The sequence below is a fragment of the Spermophilus citellus genome (assembly GCF_964194105.1).
Source record: "Spermophilus citellus genome assembly, chromosome: 5".
Taxonomy (NCBI): domain Eukaryota; kingdom Metazoa; phylum Chordata; class Mammalia; order Rodentia; family Sciuridae; genus Spermophilus; species Spermophilus citellus.
The window spans coordinates 57,555,635-57,575,071 of record NC_138186.1 but is presented as its reverse complement, the minus strand read 5'-3'; the positions used below and the strand labels follow the sequence as shown (position 1 = coordinate 57,575,071).

General features: G+C 53.3%; 2 protein-coding genes across 2 annotated transcripts in view; both read left to right on the top strand.

Annotated features, from left to right (window-relative positions):
- Positions 1-4,304: 4,304 nt before the first annotated feature.
- Positions 4,305-10,791, top strand: LOC308650334 (gastricsin-like; the record flags this gene model as incomplete). Its single annotated transcript, XM_081296402.1, has 9 exons — positions 4,305-4,372; positions 5,408-5,558; positions 5,897-6,014; positions 6,920-7,038; positions 7,386-7,585; positions 8,563-8,685; positions 9,206-9,353; positions 9,881-9,979; positions 10,639-10,791. Exons 1-9 carry the CDS (start codon positions 4,308-4,310, stop codon positions 10,789-10,791), a joined length of 1,176 nt encoding a protein of 391 aa, XP_081152528.1. The 5' UTR covers positions 4,305-4,307.
- Positions 10,792-12,397: 1,606 nt separating this feature from the next.
- The window catches only part of TFEB (transcription factor EB), a 45,495-nt gene continuing 38,455 nt past the window's right edge, over positions 12,398-19,437 (top strand). The window contains exon 1 of the mRNA XM_081296282.1: positions 12,398-12,668. The gene's annotated coding sequence lies outside the window, so the exon portion shown is untranslated. The remainder of the gene's footprint in view (positions 12,669-19,437) is intronic.

The following is a 19,437-nucleotide window of genomic DNA, read 5'->3' as shown; positions in this document are numbered from 1 at the left end:
AGAGCGCCAGGTAACCTCTGCAAGTGTTAAGTGATAAGGAAGTGGCATATCTTAATGCATGGAAAGGTGCACATGCCGCAGTCCTCTGTGATAAGAGCAGAGCGAGTTGTGTTTACACACTGACCTCAGTGAGGTTCAAATCTAAGTGTGCACAATAAGGTCTGCAAGATAATGAAGGAAGGAGCAAGCAGCTGCACTTTGAAGAGTCCTTACTATTTTAAAAACTTTATTTATTTATTTTTTGGGGAGGTGCTGGGGATGGAACCCATGGCATCAAGCATGCTATGCCTGTGCTCTCAAATGGAGCTACATCCAGCCCTAGCCCTGCCTTGATATACAATTAATATATATATATGATCTAAATGAAAATTAGCATCAATAATTTTTTAAAATCCTCCATGAAAAGATTTGGGGATTGTCATTTCATTAGGGATTGAAAGACCGGCATGGAACACCAGATGGGGAAAGATGCTAAGACTTGCTTATAGAAGAATGAAATTATGGCATTTGTGGGTAAATGGAAGGACCTGGAGAATATCATGCTAAGCCAAATAAGCCAATCCCATAGAACCAAAGGCCGAATATTTTCCCTGATACTCGAATGCTAATTCACAATGGGGTAGGGGAGCATAGAGGTATTTGGACTAGACAGAGAGGAGAGAAGGGAGGGGAGCAGGCAGGGGTAGAAATGATAGTAGAATGGATTGGACTTTATTACCATATGTGTGTAGATGGTTTACATGACCTTTGTACGTCATGTACAAACAGATGAACGAGAAGTTATATTCCATTTATATATGATGTGTCAAAATTCATTTTACTGTCATGTGTAACAATTAGAATAAATTTAAAAATACATTAAAAATATTCTAGGGCTGGGGCTGTATCTCAGTGGCAGAGGGCTTGCCTAGTATGCGTGAGGCACTGGGTTCAATTCTAAGCACTGCATACACAAAACTAAACCAAGAAGGGCATGCTGTCCACCTACAATGATAAAAAAATAAATAAAAATAAAAATAAAAAAGACTCTAAGCCTTTGTCTGAACACTGGGGTTAGAGCAACAATTGATTAGTGATGTCTGGCTTGGGTGAAGGATGGGTAGTGATAGTTTCCATGCTACGTATGTTACTCTTTAATAGAGACACTGAGCTCTCAGTGTCATTTTAAAAGATGTCTTTGAGCTGGTAAAGGGGTCATAGCAGAAAAAGGTCTCCTTGAGGCACATGTTGTAGGATTGTGGGCAAGAGAAGTGGATATCAGCTTTTATGAAGTAGACACCACGGGGAAGACAATCAACATTCTCCACTTTTGGGGGGTCAATGTAGGGGTAGGTGGGCACATGGGGAAGGCTTGGGTCTTGAAAGGTGAAGCAAGTTTCCATGTGAGTGCATTTGGGAAGGGTCTTTCATATGGAGGACAGAGCATGAAGGCAAGAATATACCACCCCTTCTTGTGAGAAAGGAGTGTGCACGGTGGAAGAAGAGCTTTGACACTTGGCAGGAAATGGAGAGCATCCTGCATGGTTGAGTGTCAAGCTTGGATTTCATTTCGTTAGCCATAGGAGACTATAACTTTTATTTATTTATTTATTTATTGTGTGTGTGTGTGTGTGTGTGTGTGTGTGTGTGTGGATTGAATGCATGGTGATTTGCCAATGAGCAACATCCCCTGAGCTTTTTAAATATTATTATTTGATATTTATTTTGAAAGTGGCTGTCACTAGTTGCATAAGGCTTTATTACACTGGTGAGTCTGGCCACAAAATTGCAATCCTCCTACCTCAGTCTCCTGAGATGCTAGGATTACAGCCATGTGACACTGCACACATCTTATGACAAACTTTGAGGAAGGTGAGGCAGAAAGGAAATGAGAAATGGGCATGCAGAAGAATTGCCTCTTTCCTGGACACCAGCAGCAGCCTGTAGCCCTGAGATCCCCCCTGGGTCAAGGTCTCCCAGGAGAGCAGTTTGGGTCATTAGGAGGAAGTGTGCACCTGGGATAATGGGGTGTGGGGTGTAGCAGAGCTTCAATGAGAACAAGTCCCTGGTCTCCATCAACTCTACTGATTTCCTAAGCCCAGACCTGGACACAGAGAAGTGGAAGGCCCAGTCTCTGCACTTGGGTGCATCTGGTCCATGGAGTGGAGGCCCATGGCTAGACACTGGAGACCCAGCACCATGGCGCTGCTGTGTGGTGTCTGGGGGAGAAGATGATCTTGGTTGGAAGCCAGCAGGTCAGGCCTCCTTGGGCTTCTGTGTGGGGTCAGAGGTGGCCCAGGAGGACTTCTCAGGTGCCTTCGGACACTGCAGATGCCAGTCATGTCAAAGAGTGAGTCTTCTGTGTATGGAGGGTGGGTGGTGGGACAGGACAGGGGACGGGAGGAAGTAGGCCACCTGGGTCTCCCATGAGACTGACAGGAAGGAGCAGGGGGTAGGAGGGACTTCAGATCCTCAGGTCCTGGCAGCTGAGCAGGATGCCTATCCTGATGCTGAAGCCAGGGACACTCAGAAGGGATGTGGTGTCACTGGGCCTGGGGAAGGCGAGCCTGACAACTGTCAGACCCCTGGCATCCTACCACAGGAGGAAGGGTCCCTGGAACCCCAGGCTGGGCTCTAGTAGGCCTCCCGAGGTCAGGGCATCCCATGGACTTAGCAGGAATCCAAGGATCCTATGACTCTTTTTCCTTCTCTTCTGGATGTGGGGATGCCCAGCTCAGGGGAAATGCTCCCCACCTTGATTCCTCTCAGAGTCCCACATGGCTCTGGGGCCTGCAGGGAGGAAGGGACCTGAGATGGCATTGACAACCATCAGGCAGGGACCTCCCTCTCTGGGAGAGCTGGGTAAATTCTAGTTCCTTCCCTGTCTCCCCCATCAGGAGGCCTGGGGAGGATGCCCAGGTCTGGATAGGCAGTGGGCGGTGGTGGCCAAAGTGGAAAATCCCCTGCTGGCAAGATGCTGCCTTTGGTTGGCAGGTGTGGCCCTGGCCTTCTGCCTGGGGCCCAAAGGTGTGACCAATCTGTTTGGAGCCCTGAGCGCTGGGTACAAAGTCGCAGAGAGGGTGCTGGCATGGGGACTTTTTCCTGGCAGTCCAGCTTCAGGTCAGCTCAGCCTTGGGATGATTGTAGATGGGAAGAGGGGGAGGTGGCAGTGAGGGGTAGGGGAGGTGGGGGTATGGGTGTGGTGGGGCCCCAGATGATGGAGAGAGGGACATGAAAAACCAGACTTGGGCCAGAGGGGGGCAGACCAGGGCTTGGTAAAGGGCAATGGGGGACACAGAGGCCTCTCTGGAGAACTAGGTCAGGACAGAGTTGCAGGGGGTGTAGGGAGAGACAGTGAAGAAGGGGACAAGGACAAGGGTGGCTCTCTGCTTGTGCCCTGTTCCCGGCTCCTCTCCATTCTGTTGCCCGAGGCACGGCCAATGCCCAGATGGTGTACCCTGTGAGTGTGACCTGGGCATGTGCTGAGGGTTTCTCCAAGTCCCCTGATGGATCTGAAAAGCCTCTGAAGACTCCCCCAGTCAGTGACTTCTGCCACTGGTCTCCAGCCCCAACCCCAGCATCAGAACTGCCTTGTTACCAACATGTCCTCCTCACTATACTACCTACTCATCCGGGACCCCCACACATACCCCAATTCCATCCCAAGGATGTGGGGTGCTGGGAGCCAGTACTTGAGCCAGACCACCAGGGGCACACTTAAGAACACAGTTCTCAATGATGTCACCCCTGCTGGGGGACGTTAGTTAACCCCTAGAAACATTTCTGATTGTTACAGCTCAGGGACTGCTCCTAGCACCCTGGGGGAAGCCATCAGGATGGTGTGAAGCTGCCTACAGCACACAGGAGAGTGCCCATGACAAAGATCCTGTGATCCCCCATGTCAAGACTTGCTGGTCAAGAAACCCTCCTACGTTCCTATGCCCCTCTCTCTGTCTCTGCATCTTTGTGGCCCTCACCCCAAAATGCCCACACCAACCACTGGTTCCTGGAGGAGGAGAAGCTCTGCCCCTCCATCTTATGGCTACTTTGTTCTGTCTTATCGCCCGTACCTCCTGGCCTCTGCTGTTGGATTCAAAAGTCAACAAGTTGAAAGTCAGCAGTGGCCATGGTCCAGGGGAAAAACAGAGAAACAATGGCAACCTGGTGTGCAGGGGACACCCTGGTTAGGGTCATGCTTGCCCAGGGCACGGAGGGAGGGACTCAGCCACATCCAGGGGGTATAAAGAGGGAGTGCTGAAGTCTTCACTCCAGTGCGACCGTGGATCTCAGAGTGGCGCTTGCTCCGTGAGCAGCTGGGAATCGGCATCATGAAGTGGATGGTGGTGGCCTTGGTCTGCCTCCTGGCCTTGGAGGCGTCGACTACACTTGTCAGGTGAGTGTGGGCCTGGCTGTGGGTGCAGGGAAACTCAGGAAGCCTGCAGCCCTGTATGGAGTCAGGGGGCAGCAACTGGGTCTGAGCGGGATTCCCTGATGGGGCAGGGAAGGCTGCCCCTGCTGGAGCCTCCCAGACTTAGGGGAGAAGATGGTCCTGAAGCAGAGAGTAGGGTGACTATGCCCACGCAGGTCTTTACAAGAAGGGTGTGGTTTCTTCCTACAGAAAATAACAGTCCTTTCTAGAGGAGACAGATAGTCTCTCCAAAAATTTCCTGAGATCCCAAATTGGTTGGAAGAAGCCAAAGTCATTTTAGCAAAAACACTAATTCCTGTAAATCACTATAATATGAGGTGTTGAAATTTCAGGATGGAGCAGGTGATCTGGTTCAGGAGACCACAGGGCTCCCTGCCTGCCACCCTGCCTGCTGTGCCACCTGGGAAGAGTGCAGAGGGCCTTTCCTTTGTGCAGTTATAGCCACACTTTCAATCAGCTGCTGCTCCCCTACTCCATGGTGTGTCTCATAGGCAGTACCAGGTACCAGAGTGCACCACAGGAAGGGACAACCTTTGGTGTGAGTTTTGCTATTTCTGAGATCTATTTTATTTTATTTCTACATTTTCATGTTGCTGGTGACTGCACCCAGGTCAGGTACATGCTCAGCAAATGTTTTCCCACTGAGTCACATCCCAGAACTGACCCTTAAACAACAAAAGAACAAATCTCAGCAGACATCCTCTGGAAGGTGTAAAGTCCCAGCGTCCCAAGTCCCTCTCCCCTTCATGGGAAGTATTTTCAGGGTCTCTGAAAGCAGAGGCCAGGGCAGGAGCAGGACCCCTGAGAGGGGCTGAGGGCAGGCATGAGGGAAGTTCATTGTTTCCTGAGTCTTGGAGAAGTGCTGAGTGAGGTTGAAAGAAGGGGAGAAGGAAAGAAAGAAGAGGAAGAGGAAGGAGGCGAGGGAGAACATCAGGGAGAGAAGAAATTAGAAGGTAGAGGAAGGAGGGGAGCCCTGCCCTGACACCCAGCCTCCCCTAGGGTCCCCCTGAAGAAAATGAAGACTATGCGTCAGACCATGAGGGAAAAGGGCTTGCTGGGGGACTTCCTGAGGACCCACAAGTACGATCCCGCTCAGAAGTACCACTTCAGCGACTTCAGCGTGCTCTATGAGCCCATGAGCTACATGGATGTGAGTCCTAGTCTCTAGGTGTCCCTGTCCCTGCTGCCAAAGCTGGGGACTCCCTGGGCTCCCACCCTGAGGCTGCTCCCTTCTCCCAGTCCTGCCAGCCTGGGCCACCCTGCTGTGAGTGTCCCATTGGGCAGAGCATGGGGAGGGCCCCAGCTGACCTGGCAGCTGACCCACAGAGGCCACGTGGCTGCCCTGGGCAAGCTGGGACTGAGGCCTGTGTGTCTGGGACCCTGGCTTCTGGTGGTGCTGTAGGGCAGGGCTGCCCTTCCTGCTCTCCCATGGAGAAGCCTGGCCCCTGGGTCCCCCTAATGCTCACAGCCGTCCCCATGGCTCCCCAGGCTGCCTACTTTGGTGAGATCAGCATCGGGACTCCACCCCAGAACTTCCTGGTCCTGTTTGACACTGGCTCCTCCAACCTGTGGGTGCCCTCGGTCTACTGCCAGAGCCAGGCCTGCAGTGAGTGCTGGGCTGGGCAGGGAGGGCCCCTGGGCAGGGCCGGGCACTGGCATCTCCAGGGATGCAGGCAGGGAAGGGTGCTCACTCCTGAGGAGGACAGGGACTTGTTTAGGGTCTGAGGGCATCAACAAGCCAGAGGGAGGAGGCTGGCCCTGCTCCAGGGTGGCCCGTTGCCTTGCCTCGTGTCAGGATGGACCCCTTCATCTCTGCCGTCCACCTCACCCCCTCCAGTTCATTCCGCTCCACCCTCTCCTGCTCACCAGGCAGTGCTGCTCCTCCCCTCAGGACACTGTCCACTCCGTGCCTCGCCCTCCACTCTCCTATCCACTAGCTTCTCCCTGAGCGTCTCCAGGGACTGGCCACAACTATGCTGGATATGGTCTCGTCCTGGAGTCATTTAGGGAGACAGAGGATCTTCACTTTCTTAAGGCTGCCCTGCTTCCTTCCAAAATCTTGGGGCTGGAATACGGACATCTCTGTCCACTATGCGCACACCCCATGAACCTCCACATCCCACTATGCCCAGCTCCTGGGTGAATCGGGGTTGGGCTGAGTGGATTCCTCTCTAGGCCTCCCTCCCACTCCTCACTGAATGAGCATTTCCCACTAGGCTTTGTGCCAATTTCTGATGGGGTAGCGATAGAGGTGGAGTCTAGCGCACCTGCTTACAGGGTGGTAATCATCCAGGCATCCAATTACCTGTGAAACATGGGCTTTCAGGCCAATGCCTTCCAACTACTATGAGCCAGGAGCCAAGGCTGTCAGTTCCTCCTTGGTGACCAGGTGGGGGTGCTGACGCCTCAGGCTGGGAGCTTAGGCTGAGGGCCAGGCAGGAGTGCAGCCCATGAGCCTGAGAGCCAGGCAGCCCTCTGCTCACCCCTGGCCTCCATGGCTCCCTCCTGCAGCCACACACCCTCGCTTCAACCCCAGCAAGTCCTCCACCTTCTCCACCAACGGGCAGACCTTCTCCCTGCAGTATGGTACCGGCAGCCTCACTGGCTTCTTCGGCTATGACACCCTGACTGTGAGTGCTCCAGCTGCCACCCCCACCCTGGATGGGGGGTGTGAGAGGGTGGGGACCTAGATGTCCTTGTTCTTTCCTGTCCAGGGATGGGGCACCAGAGTGACCAGTCAGATAGTGCCTTTTTTCAGGAGCTTAGAACTGGGGGGCAGAGGTGTGGGGATCGAGGCTACAGTGAAGGAGGCCCTTGGAAGAGAAGTGACAGTTGGGATGCCTGTGGAGAAGTGGGCAGATGGGCCAGAGGAGAAAGGAGGAAGGAAAACCATGGCGGGTCTCTGGTGGCATGGGGCAGGAGGACATAGATGCACTCAGAAGTGTCATCTCCACTCCAATGTGTCTTCCCCCCACAGGTCCAGAGTATCCAGGTCCCCAACCAGGAGTTCGGCCTGAGTGAGCAAGAGCCGGGAACCTTTTTTGTGTATATGCAGTTCGATGGCATCATGGGCCTGGCCTACCCTGCCCTGTCCATGGGTCGGGCCACTACAGCCCTGCAGGGCATGCTGCAGGTGGACGCCCTGTCCAGCCCCATGTTCAGCGTCTACCTCAGCAAGTGAGAGACTGCCCTGCGGGTCCCTAAGTCCTGCCCTGTACCAAGCCCTGATCCCTTGGGGTGTGGAGACCTCCCAGCAGGGGGTGGCTGGGCCACACTTGTTCAGAGCCTCAGCTCCTGGGCTCTGACTCTCCTGCTCCCCTGCCCCTGCCCCAGTCCACTCTCAGGACACAGGATGGTGTCTCCTTCTTCAGTCTCAACTTCTCCCGGGTGTCGCTGCTCTAATTCCCCATGTCTTGGGCCTGCCTGCTGCTCTGGGCCCAGAGAGCCCCCTGCCTCGCCTGTGCTTCTCCCTGAGGCCTCTCTGTCCAGTGACCTGCTGCCTCTCCTCCTGCTTGTGTCCTTTAGGTCTTGGAGTCTCCTGGTCTAGGCCCTCGACTGACTCCTCACCCACTGTCCCCCAGCCCCCACAGCAGGCCAGACAAGAAGGTCCTGGTCCTGGCTTTTCTCTCTTGCTGTCCAGCTTTCTTCCTCTCTACTGTCTAGAGTCAGTTCCATCTTCTTGCTGTGGCTTGGTCTCCTTATCCTGCTTTCAACACACTGACCCTGTCACTAACCCTGGGGACTCCTTTGGCCTGTTTATACTTCTACCCATAACCCCAGGTGCTCCCCCACTCTGCTACCACTCAGGGGAATCTTCTGGAAGAAACTTGGCCTGTGTTTCCCTCCCCTCCACCAAAGCCTTCACTTATCTATTTGCAGCAGAAAAGAAAAAGCTTGGGTTTCAGTAGGGCTCCTGGTGACAGGGTCCAGCAATGGCATGAATTCAGAGGCAGAAGGCAGCACAGTGTGGGTGCTCTGTAGCATGCTTTTGGGGAAGTGCCATTCAGGGAGCTGTGGGAACACACGGCCTTGTCCTCAGAACACCCCCATGTGAATCCTGGGAAGATGCTCTTTTCCTGTGAAGGTGACTTCTCAATATGTGCGTCCCCTTCCTTAACCTCTCCCTCACTTCCCCTTCCTTGTGTGTCCTGCAGCCAAGAGGGATCTGAGGACGGAGGAGCGGTCATCTTTGGAGGTGTGGACGAGAGCCTGTACACAGGGCAGATCTTCTGGGCTCCTGTCACCCGGGAGCTCTACTGGCAGATCGGCATCCAGGAGTGAGTCTGGGGTGGGGGTCCCTTTGGGATGCACCTTCCTTGGAGGTGGCTTCTGGAGACCGGTGGCACATGCACATCCAGGTTCCACTGAGGTGGGGGCACCAAGGACTCCTGTGGCCTGTCCTCCCCAGAGCCTCAGCTCTCCTCCACAGGGGCATCAACCCTGGGTCTGGAGAAAGGGGTAGGAGGGGGCACATGTGGAATCCCAAGTACTGGAGGGGATTAGAACAGATTAGAACCTGAGGTGTGTGGAACAACTAATTTTTTCCTTGTCCTTACAACAAACACGACAACCCTGGTTTTCAATGATTCTCAAAACTTCCTTGAAGTTTTAAAAATATATCCCTGGATCCTTCAGGTGACCCTGCACAGACTCAGAGGGAATGTGAGGAAGGGAACAAGCTGCAATGGCCCTTGGGGGTGCTCATCTTCATTGGGTGCCTGCTCCCCTGTGCCGGGAAGGTCTCCCCTGGTTGCCCTGACCTGGTCGGGCTGATGCTGCCCTCTTCTTGCCACCCAGGTTCTATGTTGGGGAAGATGCTTCTGGCTGGTGCTCCCAGGGCTGCCAGGCCATGGTGGACACAGGAACCTCTCTGCTCACCGTGCCCCAGCAGTACCTGAGCTCCCTTCTTCAAGCTATAGGAGCCCAGGAGGATGAGTATGGACAGGTGGGTGTGGCATGGATGTGCCCTGGCCAGGAGAGGTCAGCTCAGTGTTTGTTGTTTGTGCAACGTGGGTCCCTGTGAGTGAAACTTGGGGCCAAGCAAGTGAGTAACAAGGGACAACTCTCAATCCACACCTCCCTCTCCTCCACACAGCTATGCCCCCTTGCTCCTGTGTGTCCTGGCAAATGAAATGGTCACCTAATTAGCCCTCCCCACTAGGGGAGGGAGCCCTGGTCCACTTTTTGCACAAGGCTGTGTGGTTTCAAAGGACACCTTTAGGGAAAGGGCATCGATTAAACCTCTCAGAGGGGCCATTCAGGCAGGACGAGCGTCTTTGGGTGTGGGACATTCTCAGGTCTCTCCAGATGTCACCCACTCTAGTAGTGCACATGACACCCACGCAGTACCTACATAGCATTTGTCCTGAACTGTGCCCTCTGCTCCAAAAAGAGGTCTTGGGCATCCGGGATGTTTAGGAGGTGCTCTTGGGTAGGCAATGAGGGGACCTGGAAGAACCTGTTTCTCTGCAGTTTTTCGTGAACTGTAATGACGTCCAGAACCTGCCCACCTTCACCTTCGTCATCAACGGGGTGCAGTTCCCTCTGCCGCCCTCTGCCTACATCCTCAACGTAAGTCCTGGTCCCTGGGGCTGAGCCACTGGGGTGGAGGAACAGGTGCATCCAGAAAAGCTCCATCTGGCCCTGTGCCATTTCCAAACTCTTGTCACCTCGAATTATCCTCACCAGAAGATTGTCACCCATGATCAGTTAGTCTCTTAATCAGTGGAGAGGGGCTCTGTCTAGGGTTAGCCCCTGTGTGCACTCCGGTTCCCAGGCTTCCCTTTAGGTGAAGGGAATTGTCACAGTATTTGATGGGGAGATTCTCTTTCTCTTTTACAAATGAAAACCTGGAGGTTCAGAGAGGTTCAATACCTGATCCAGCTGCACAGATGATGAGGGTGAAGGCAAAGTCTGAATGCAAGCTAGCTCTACTCTAAGCTGAACCACCATTCTGCTTTTGCCAATGAGGAACAGAAGGGAGCTTTAGCAAGAAAAGATACCCAGCATGGGATTAGGTGACCCTGCAGAGGCCACTACAACCTGTGTTTACCACTGGGAAAATCCCTCCCACCAGCCCCTCTTGTGAAACACCACCTTCTCTATGAGCCTTCAGGGCCAGTCCTTGATTTGCTCATCTCCAAATGTGTACCCTTGACCAGGGCTCAGGCTAGCAGTGGCCAGGCCATGTGTGACCGAATGAATGAGTGCTGCCTTTCTCTGTTGAGCAGGAGAATGGCTATTGCTTGGTTGGACTGGAAGCCACCTACGTGTCCTCAGGAAATGGCCAGCCCTTTTGGATTCTTGGGGACGTCTTCCTCAGGTCCTACTATTCCGTCTTTGACATGGCCAACAACAGGGTGGGCTTTGCCACTGCTGCCTAGACGTTCCTCCTGGACACCTGGGCTCCCGTCCTCCTCCTGGCCCCACCTTGCCTGGAGTCCTCTGTCCTTCCTCTCTGCAATATGCCATTCTTTGTGGACCTCCCCTAATAATAAACAGTATCCCATATTGTCAGCCTGTTGTTTTTGGAGTTTTCTTGTTTCTTGTAAGTAGTCCTGGGTCTCAGGGAATGGCAGAGTGGGAATCAGGATAGGTCTCACCCTGATAGATATGTGGGGCCATGATGTTCCTTGGTGGGTCACTGAGATTGTAAGTGAAATCGGTCCTTAGCTAAGGCATGGAGATGGACTCTGTCTTCCTCAGAGATTAGAGTGTCTTCACAGCTTTCCTCTAGAGAGGGTGGCAGTGGTAATGGAGCATAGGTGACGGGTAAGGGTCCCTACTCTAACAACCTGAGATGCCCTGGTGGTCCACTGTACCACTCCCACAGCTTCCACTGAATCAGGACCCACATGCATGTCCACTGGCAGTGTGAAGTGGGGGACACAATTCCAAGATCTAGATGTCTGTCCTTTCAGCTCTTAATCAAACTTGGCCAGAATTTTCTGAAGATTCTGGACACCTATGTGAACTTGCAACCTTAATGGTGTCCTTGAGGGAGGAAGTTGAGCTATATACTATTTCTTCAAGTGTATCTGTAGGCTGGGAACTGAGTTAGTCTGACTGAATATTACCTGGACTCCTCTGTACCAGGACTTTTACTTGGAGGGCTGTCCCTTACCCACCAAGAAGGTGGATAGTTCCTTGAGTTACATGGAAATCAAGCCCACTTGCTCAACCAACTCAGGAAGAGGTTTGTCCTTCTGGGCTCATTTCTGTCATCCTCAGGTGCTTCCTAGCAAAACCCCAGAAACTGGGGTAACAGGATGTAAGGAGGAGGGGCGGGGCAGGGTGGGAGGAGCAAGAAGAGTAGGGAGAGAAGTGGGGAGAAGGGAGGTGGAGGAGAAAGAAGGAATCAAATAAAAATGATGGCTTAACATCCTCAATTTCCTAAAGAGGAAGGTGATAAACGTGACAGAAGGTCACAATTTATTTTTTTTTTTTTTATTTTTTTTTTTTTTACCAGCATACCAGCAAGAACTGGCTAGTGACGGAGTGTAAGTGAGGGCATTCCTGGCCGGAACTTGTGGGATCCGTTCTACTCATATTTCAGCATGTTGATCCCAGACTCACCTCTTATACTTAGAGATTGGAATAAGAGGGCAAGATCCAGTTCCTGCAACCCACTCCAAACCAGGAGCGGTTTGCCTCCGAGGAGTTTCCGAGCAAGGATACACCAACCGCGACCCTATCCCTCCTAGATTCGTGGAGCACCTGCTGCAGCCCCTCTTTGGTGATCAGAAACCCACAGGATGTAATGCAGTGTGGTATGGTTCGGGACATCACCTACTGAGTGTTGAAAGAAAACTGGTGAAAGTGTAGAAGAGGAACAAAAGTTCCAAGTCCCGAAGTTCCGCTCTGCGGGACTTCAAATCCCGACATGCCTAGCGGGGCTGTAGCGGGGACGACGCTTCCTAGCGGGCGACGCCGCAGGACCGCAGGGGGTGGGGCGGGGCGGGCCGCAGGGCGGGTGCTGCCCTCTGCCGGGCGCGGCGGGAAGTGGGCGCGGAGTGACAGCCGGAGCCCGGGCGCCGGGCGCGGGGCTCGGTGACAGCGGAGGCGGCGGACGCGGGTGGGACGCAGGGAGCGGCTGCGGCGCCGACGGCGGCGGGAAGGGAGGGCGGGGCGGGCCTCCTTGGTGGCGCTTTGCTCAAGAAGTCCGGGACCAGGCGGCGAGCGCAGCTCTCAGGCCGGACACCCCAACTTGGGACAAGTTGCCGGAATCGCAGGCGGCGGACAGATTGACCTTCAGAGCGAGGTGAGCGGGGCCAGGGGGTAGGGGGCGCGTGGAGTGCGCGGGATCTCCTCCCCCGGTTCTTCAGCCCCCATCCCGCGGGTCCAAGAGACAGGTGCGGGGGGGTGCGTGCTGGAGAGTGGAGCGGGACCGAGTAGTCTCGCCACCCCGCCCGGCAGTTCGCCCAGCCCCGGGTGTTCGGCGTGTGGCCGGAGCGACGCTGCCCACTGAGCCGAGGAGCCCCTTCAGCCCCTCCCTTCAGGCCCGGGCCGGGGGCGGCTGCTCCGCGACCTTATGTAACCGGGCGGGAGGGGCCAGGGCGGGCATGGGCCTTCCTGGCCGGAGAGTAGGGAGTCGAAGGGGCGGGAGGCGTGGGAGTGAACTTGCAAGAAGTTTGAGGGACGCCTGGGCCCTGCGCTCACCCCCACGCCCGGCCTGGCTGGGGCGGGTGATGCGGGGGAGGTGGTCGGAGGTAGGGGAGGTGTGCGGGGGCCGAGTCCGGCTCGGCGGGGCCCAGCCTGGATGGTCCGGGGGAGTGGGAGGGTCGGAGTAGCGCCACGCCCCGGGGGCTGGGCTGCTGCTGGGGGGCGGGTGGAAGTACCATCTCTCCTTCCCTTTCCGTCCCTTCCTCCCCCTTAGTCTCGAAACCTCCCAGACCCATTCCCCTGATGTCTCTAGGCAGTCCTTTTCTCCCCTTGCATTTTTTACCACTACCTGAGGGAACCCCAACTCCAGAGGGTACCCACCGCGCACGGCACTTTCTGCTTCCTTCGGAGCTCCCAGCTGCCCGCCCGCCTTCCTGAGCACCGCCCCCCACCCCCGCCCCCGCCCCCGCCCCGCTACCCCGGCCGCTTCTGGGTCCAGAATCCCGGAAAGCACGCCCCCTTCCCCGTACCCCAGAGTCCGCGCCGCCCACCCCAAGCTACCCCGCCCCTCGGGTCAACTCTCCCTTCTCCCCCTTCCAGTACCCCGATCAGCTCTTCCACCCAGTGCGTGCGCTTGCCTCCGCGAACGGAGTGGATAGATGCCACCTTGGTACCCGCCCCTCACCCCCTCCCGGAGCGGGTTCTGGCTTCACGCACGGCTGCCCCGAGCTGCTTCGGGCTGCGCGAGCAGGTTCGCGCCGCAGCCGCCTGGCGCACCCCGGCCCAGCGCTCTGGGGAGGAAGGGAGGGCGCCCGGGCGGGGCTCGTCTGAGCCAGTGCCTGCTCTGCGCAGGCCCCCGCCTTCCATTCTCCTTTGCTGCTCACCGCCTCGTCCTTTCCCGAACCCCTATCAGTTCCAGCCGTCGTCCTCTCGCTAGTCTGTTCTTGGGCACCGTTCAGCGCCAACAGTTTCGGGACTAAATTTGAGCGCAGATTTTTTTTTTTTCTTTTTCTTTTCTTTTTTGCAGAGCGCTCGCTCTTTGGGGAATTGTCGGTTAATTACCACCGCACCCACTCCCAACACTGAGTGAGGGAGTGCTTGATCTTGCAAGGAAGGAAAAAAAGGTCTCAGGGACTTGGCCTCAAGCCCCCGCACCCGCCCTCGCCAGATTCTGCTGGCCTGAATCTGGAACTCTTAGGCAGTTGGTGTGGGGTGGAGGCTGGTCTCTGATTTCCGCTAGGGTGGCTAGGTATAGGATGCACTGGGATCCAAGGCATAGGCCTGTCTCCTTGGCCTATTCCCTCTGAGACAGGCTCAGTACCCCGCTTGGGAAACAGCCCCCAGGTCCTGCCTAGTCTGGGGAGAGACAGCAATAGTTATTGGCAGTGAAAGGGGAAGGGCCAGCTGCCTTGGGAGCCCTGCCTGGTAGTCTTGGAGTATGTTTTTACCATGCCTCAATTTCCCCAGTCCTAGGGAAAATAGCAACTCATTAGGCTCCTTTCTGCTTGCCTCCTGGCTGAGGAGATAGGAGAGCCGTGAACCAAAGGGTATAATGAAGGGCAGGGCTATTTGGGGTGATTCCATGCTCTGCTTCTTCTGGAGAGGAGTCAATTGTTGCTTACAGTTTACAAGACCTGTTACAGCTGCAGTGCTATTTTCCCCTTTACTCAGATCTATTAGGTGGAGTCAAATGGAGACCCAGATCTCTTAGTTCTGGGTTCCTTGGAAGAAGTATAGGGGAAGGGGTATAGTGGATGGGGCAGGGAACATCTCAGGTGAGCCCGGAATCCAAGGAGGGGCCAAGGCTTTTTATAATCAGAGATTGGCAGGGGGTGGGCCAGGGCAGGCAGGATCCTATTTAGGGTCCTGGGATGGTGGAGGTACCTGATGCCCATGCCCACTGCCAGTGAGGCTCCCCCACATCCTCTTTTTGGGAAGTGGGGAAATAGGTGAGAAGGGACTCCTATCCTTCTGGCCCAGCTGCCCTTTGAGGGTATGACTTCTGGCCCTGATCCCTCCTGGGGCTCTGTTTATGGCTGTAATTGCATCATTAGCTAGAGTTTATAGAGTTACTTAGCACCTGCCCCCACAGGGAGTGGCCCAGCCACCCCCAGGCTTCTGTCTCTTCCTTTTCAAAGTCAATTCCATTTCTGCAGGCAGCAGGGGTTTCCCCAACTGAAGCTGGCATTAAAGCCAGGTTGGGCCTTTGTCCTGGGGATGGAGGGAAGTCAGCACTTGGGGCCCAGCTTGGGGCTGCCCTGGAGATGACAGTGGAAATTGGGTTGGCCTCTTCTGATGGGGGGCGGGGGGCTCAGGATAGTGCTGAGGTTCCCAGAGCTGCCAGAAGTGCCCACATTTCAGAATGCAGAAAGCCTGTAGGCACAGACTGTGCACCTCCTCATCTGAGAGAAGGGACTAAAAAGGCCCCGCCTCCCAGGATTAAGGGCAGAGCAGTGAGTGAGGTGCATGGTGAGTACATGCTGTTGCCCTGGAGGTTTGTGTGGAGTTTATATAATGGATGCATGTGTATGTGTGTGGTTATGAGATTCTAGGTATTCAGTTCCCTCTGTGTAGATGAATTGTGTAGATGCCTGTGTATGAGAGTGTAACAGTAACACATTTATAACATATTAATAGGCTATTCATGTCTTTATGCTGTGCTAGAGCAAAATAATAAAATTTAGTTACTAACAATAGTTGCCAACATTTATTGTGTGTTAACTCTTTAGATGAGATAGGAATTATTGTTTTTATTATACCCATTCAGAGAAGTTAGGCAAGTTACTGAAAGTCGTAACAGCCTGGGCATAGCAGGACTGTGATTCTAACCCAGGTTTAACTGACTCCGAAGGGACACTAAATCCCTAAAGGAGATCACCTTCAGGGTTTCCCAGGAGTGCTTTCTTTCTTTTTATTTTTTAGTTGTAGATGGGCACCATACCTTTATTTATTTTTATGTAGTGCTGAGGGTTGAACTCAGTGCCTCACGTGGGCAAGGCAAGCGCTCTACCACTGAGCCACAACCCCAGCCCCGCCAGGAGTGCTTTCTTCAAAGGTTTTGTCATGATAGTTTGAGGACCGTCTTTTTCCCGTCCAGGATACATTTTCCTAGGACCACACCTGTCTCCCCACTTCTCTTCTGAGCTACTGACACAGATGACCAAATGAGCCTGATGAGATCTGTCCTGCCAGGCCAGGCAAGAAGATGGTTCAGACCAAGCTCTCTGGGCCTCTTTGGAAACCTCAGATGACCCAAGAAGGGAGGGCAGCATCCCATATTGACCCTTCTGGGTGCCCAGCTTTGTGCCGTGGACTTCATGCCCATTAACCTACAGTGACGCCCTCAGAACTTTCTTGCTTAATCAGATGTGGAGGAAAGGCTGTGGGACCTTTGGAGGAGAATAGGACAGCAGCAAAAGTCATAAGGGCACTGGATTAGGAGTCAGGGACTGTAGCTCCCTCTGACTGGCTCTGTGGCTGGGGCAGATTCTGCTCTGCTCAGCCTAAGTTTCCATGCCTGGGAACCCAGATCATCTGTGGGGTTCCTGCCAATGTGAACACTACAGAATTTTGCCCAGGCACCAGGATTCAGAAATGCAGGAATATAGGGTTGTTTGGGAGGCTGCTAGAGTCTATTGGATTGAAATTTAGTGAAAGATTGCCCTGGTGAGGCAGTCAGGAGGTATTTAGGGGACATAACTATAGCCACCTGGGCCAGGTGTAACCTAGTCACATGGAAGTGTTCACACTCTGGGCTCTGGGGCCCGGCTTGGAATCCCAGCTCTGCTACTTATCTCTGTGTGACCCTTGGCAAGCTGCTTAGCCCCACTGTGCCTCAGTTTCTATACCTAGAAAATGAAGATTATAGTAGCTCCTACCTAATTGTGCTGAAAGATATATTTTGATGCATCAAGCACACTTAGTACTTAGAGTAATATTTAGTCACTCTTTTGGGGGGGGGGCGGGTGCTGACCCCAGAGGCATTTTACCACTGAGCTACAGCCCCAGGCCATTTCATTTTTTATTTTGAGATAGGGTCTTACTTAGTTGCTGAGAATCTCATTAAGTTGCTGAGGCTGGCCTTGAACTGTCTATCCTCCTGCCTCAGCCTCTGCAGTCTCTGGGATTACAGGTGTGTGCCACTATGCCTGGCTATGATTAACTCTTATAAATAATTTATTTCTTCATTTTTGATTTTCAAGTGAGGAAATAGAGAGCTTCGGGGAGGGAATAATGGCCTGTGGGTTCAATCAGCTCTCCCTGCGTGTCTAATGCTCTTATATGTGAATGTTGTCCATGGAAATTTGCAGGCCCAGTGGCTAGAGTTCCCACCACTCCCTGTGCACCACCCCAGCCCAGTTTCATTTAATCAGATGGTAGGAGACTTGGCATTGCCTGCAACATCTCTGCCACCCTTGCACTGCCCCTCAGGCTTCCTTGGGGAGCATCTGGCCTGGCTGCTTACTACCCCCTCCTAGGTGTGACTCTCCCCTGTCCTTCTGGTGCCTCCCCCTCCTCCATCTCTTTAGCTATGATGACACTGAGGACAAAGATAAAATCCCAGTGATAGGGGAGGCTCTGGGACTTATGGTGCCCACAGGAAATGCTTTGCTGTGGGGTGACGGGCAACGGGTGAGATCCAAGGGCAGCAGATAGGGGCAGAAGCAACAGACAGAGTCATCAGCAACTTTCTGTCCTGGCTCATAAGTGTGAGCATAACGAGGAGAGGAAATGAGGTTTGGTCATCCCAGGCCTCTTGGGGACAGGCCACTTTGTTGAGTCTTACGCAGACAGTGGAGGTCCCAGAGTTAGATATGATGCTGTGGAGAGCTCTCCAGGAATTCCAGGTGACTCTGTCTAGAAACCCAGGTCTGCACTCCCTTCTCCCAGCCCTGTTCATGCAGGTGCCTTCTGCACACCTGCCCCTGCCCCTCCCACTAACCAAATCTTTCTCTCCATCAGGACACACCTTTCCATCCTACTGCAGCCTGGCCGTATGTTATGGTCACCTGGGAGCCCTTAGAAAACACTTCTGCATCTGAACCTCAGGGGGAGGAGCCTAGGCATCACTATTTTTAAAAGTCCCAAATGATTCTGATGCCATTTCTCTAGGCAGTGATTTTCACATATGAGTGCATCAAAATCCCTGGAGGAATGTTAAATCCCAGATTGCTGTCCCCACCCCAGGGTGTCCCTTTCAGCAGGTCTGCTAGTCCAGGAGGTCTGGAATTAGAATTTCTGACAAGTTCTCAGGTGATGCCAGAGTTCCTTGTCCCCAGAGCACACTTAGAAAACCACTGCCTTTGGGGCCTCTTGTCTTGCCACTGCTCAGGGAGCTATAGTGGCCATTTAGTCCTGTGTCCATTCTGAAGGGAAAGGACCATTTTTGAGACCATTTAGTGTCCCTCCGCCCCCCCCACACACACCTTTTGCACCCAGTGCTCATGTATTAGTGTATTTCATGTTACTCTAACAAGATACCAGAGGCTGGGGAGCTTATAAAGAAAAAGTGTTTATTTAGCTCACAGTTCTGGTCAAAGGCCAAGAGGCCACATCTGATGATAGACTTCTTGCTGGTAGAGTCCTTCTTGAGGTGGTACAGGGCATCACATGGCAAGAGACACAGAGCACATGTGTGTCCCTTCTGGACTCTCTCCCTCTTATAAAAGCATCAGGATTCAATCCTGGGCCCCCCCCCCAATGATCTTATCCTAATCACCTCCCTAGTACCCCTGTCTCAGCACAATAGTCAGATTAAGTTTCTACCCTCTTCATACCTCCGAATGAGGATTAAATATCAACATATGAACCATTAGACAGCTCTCAACCCATATCCAAACTGCAACATCCCATTAAACTGACCGCCACTCACTTACGTGGTTCTTGGTCCCATTTTTTTTAAGACAGTGCTTAAGAAACATATGCTGCTTGAGTAGACCCTCATCATTATACAAAATACATGTATGAAGATGTGAATTTGGTGTCAACATATCTTGTATACAGAGATGTGATAAATTGTGGTATAAAGGTGAACTAAGAATTGTAATGCAGAAAACAATAAGAGAGCTCATGTAAAAAATAAATAAATGCATAAAAATTTTAAAAAAGAAATATATGCTGCTTATGAAGGCCAAGTCAGATGGACGAAGAAGGATAGTGCTATCCAGAGAGTCATCAGAACACGTGGCAGAAGCTGAAGCTGCTGCGTGGGTGCTTGGGGGCTGCAGGAGCATTGTTGGAATAGGGACAAGTTCCAAAGCAACCCTTCAGATCACTGGAGGGCCTCTGCCGAAAGGCCTGTTGGGTTTCACTCTGGCCCACAGCAGGCAAATATTTTATCACTGTTTGAATTGCATTTCTTAATAGCAAAAATAATAAGACACACACAAAAAGAAACCATTCTCTCCTTGTCTTGGCCCCACAGAGGT